The following is a 1828-nucleotide window of genomic DNA, read 5'->3' as shown; positions in this document are numbered from 1 at the left end:
TGCAGTTATATAGATCTAGGATGGAAGATAGTTGGTCTCAGAAGCCAGAAGGAGATTCCATTTGTTGTCTTTGAGTGCGACAAGACCTATCTCTAGCATTACTATTGGACCTCCTCGCTCTTTTCTCCTCCTCAGTCTTGCTCCTTCTCACGCTTGTTATGAAGAAGTCGACGAGCTTCACGAGCATCTTCTTGTGAATTACTCATGCTTTAAGCTTCAGCTTCTCTTGTTTTTTGAATACTCTTGTCTCTTGAACTCCTCTCCTCCAGTGATTACTGAAGTTGCTCTTTGTTGTTGCACGTGTTGTACCGTAATTATCAAAATTATCATTTTAAAATGTGTGATTATTATTTTTATAGACGCATAAATAGAGGTGACGTACGTGTACTAACAAACAAACAAACAAACAGACATACTCGACTCGACTATGTGGGGCTCGCTTTTGCTCGCCCCAATAATAGTTAGACGGTCTGTCCGTACAAACAAACGCTTTCTCGCCTTAGTGGGGCGAGCTCAGGCTCGCCCCAATAATACAGTTGTTAAGTTTTTAATCTTGCATGCAAGCCAGAGCAGTCTTGCATGCAAACTAATGTATCAAACTTAGTATCATCTATGATCAAAGGTCAACAACTTAATTGCACCTTGAATTCCACCCATTTAACTTGCACTGGCCAGCTTTACTATGCTCAGTGCTGAGCAGCCTGAGCTGCATCTTGATCTTAAATATATGATCACAAGTAAACAACTTACGATCCATTTTCTCTTCATCTTCATAGGTAGTTATTGACAGCACTGCTATCATTATGACCAGTGCGTAATAAAAATAGAGAGTGTTGAATGCCATGAATCGCCCCATATTTCAGCCTTTGCTTTGTGCACTGTGCAGATGTTCCGTAGATCTATTATTTCAGTAATCCTGATAATAGCTTGATGGCGGGCTTTGGCGGGAAAATTGACCTGCGTTGGGTGTGGTTTTGGTTTATATTAATTACCCTCGACTAAGTCAACTTTAAGAAGCTCAGCACTGTTGAAAGTGATGTGTGGTAAGTCTACTATGTTTTCTCTTCTCCTTTAGGCATGGCGGACTAATTCAATATATCCTCCTTAGGTATATTTGGTTATCTGAATCACCTGGTCCCGCGTACCAGACACAGGATACTACAGATACTATTGCAAGGACTCCAAAGACTCGAGTACCGAGGTTATGACTCCGCTGGTGTGGCTTTTGATGATTTGAAAGAAGGAGAAGAGCTCACACAGTAAATGAAGATGGTTTATATGCACCTGTACATCCATTTGTCTCTCTTTTTCATAAAATAACAATGATATGACAAACCTTTTTATTGTCCCCACTTTCTCTTGTTCTCCTCTTCTCTTGATAGAGTCATAAGGAAGAAGGGTAAGGTCAGTTCTTTGAATGACGAGGTCTTTGGACGTGAGGACATTGACTGGGACTCAGTCCTTGATACTCACGTTGGAATAGCTCACACGAGGTGGGCAACACACGGAGTACCTAATGAAGTGAATTCACACCCACAACGCTCAGACTCAAAAAATGGTAGATCATTCTCTCTCCTTTTATACATAATTATTTTTATTTTATTCTTTTCCTTGTAGAGTTTGTGGTTGTTCACAATGGTATCATTACCAACTATAAGGACATTAAGAAGTTCTTGGTAAGTTTCTAAATGAATAAAAGAGACTGTCGTGGGTCAATGTTGACATTTTGGCCTAATTTTGAAGAATTCAAGAGACACTTGTAATGAAAGAACTAATTAGTGTCCATTGCCAAACCCACAAACCTTCTCTAACCTTCTCTATAGCACTG

General features: G+C 40.0%; 2 protein-coding genes across 3 annotated transcripts in view; one reads left to right on the top strand and one right to left on the bottom strand.

Annotated features, from left to right (window-relative positions):
- Positions 1–897, bottom strand: part of LOC109590591 (spindle pole body component 110-like) — a 3233-nt gene extending 2336 nt beyond the window's left edge. For both annotated transcript variants that reach the window (XM_020006486.1, XM_020006485.1), the window contains exon 1: positions 751–897. In XM_020006486.1, the coding sequence (XP_019862045.1) occupies positions 751–856 (106 nt within the window). In that variant the 5' untranslated portion in view covers positions 857–897. The remainder of the gene's footprint in view (positions 1–750) is intronic.
- A 40-nt stretch (positions 898–937) lies between these two features.
- Positions 938–1817, top strand: LOC109590590 (glutamine--fructose-6-phosphate aminotransferase [isomerizing] 1-like). The gene is made up of 4 exons (XM_020006484.1): positions 938–1043; positions 1109–1259; positions 1383–1558; positions 1618–1817. The coding sequence occupies exons 1-4, from the start codon at positions 1037–1039 to the stop codon at positions 1686–1688; spliced, it is 405 nt and encodes a 134-aa protein (XP_019862043.1). The 5' UTR covers positions 938–1036; the 3' UTR covers positions 1689–1817.
- The last annotated feature ends 11 nt before the right edge of the window (positions 1818–1828 follow it).

This window comes from Amphimedon queenslandica, unplaced genomic scaffold, assembly GCF_000090795.2.
Source record: "Amphimedon queenslandica unplaced genomic scaffold, v1.1 AMPQUscaffold_9812, whole genome shotgun sequence".
NCBI classification, from domain to species: Eukaryota; Metazoa; Porifera; class Demospongiae; order Haplosclerida; family Niphatidae; genus Amphimedon; species Amphimedon queenslandica.
This window is presented reverse-complemented; position numbering and strand designations above follow the sequence as displayed.

Bases quoted from the DNA above. Each gene is read 5' to 3' on its own strand.
- LOC109590590 (XM_020006484.1), top strand. The intron at 1,260-1,382 runs GTAAATGAAGAT...TTCTCTTGATAG, and splicing joins GAAGGAGAAGAGCTCACACA to AGTCATAAGGAAGAAGGGTA. The intron at 1,559-1,617 runs GTAGATCATTCT...TTTTCCTTGTAG, and splicing joins ACGCTCAGACTCAAAAAATG to AGTTTGTGGTTGTTCACAAT.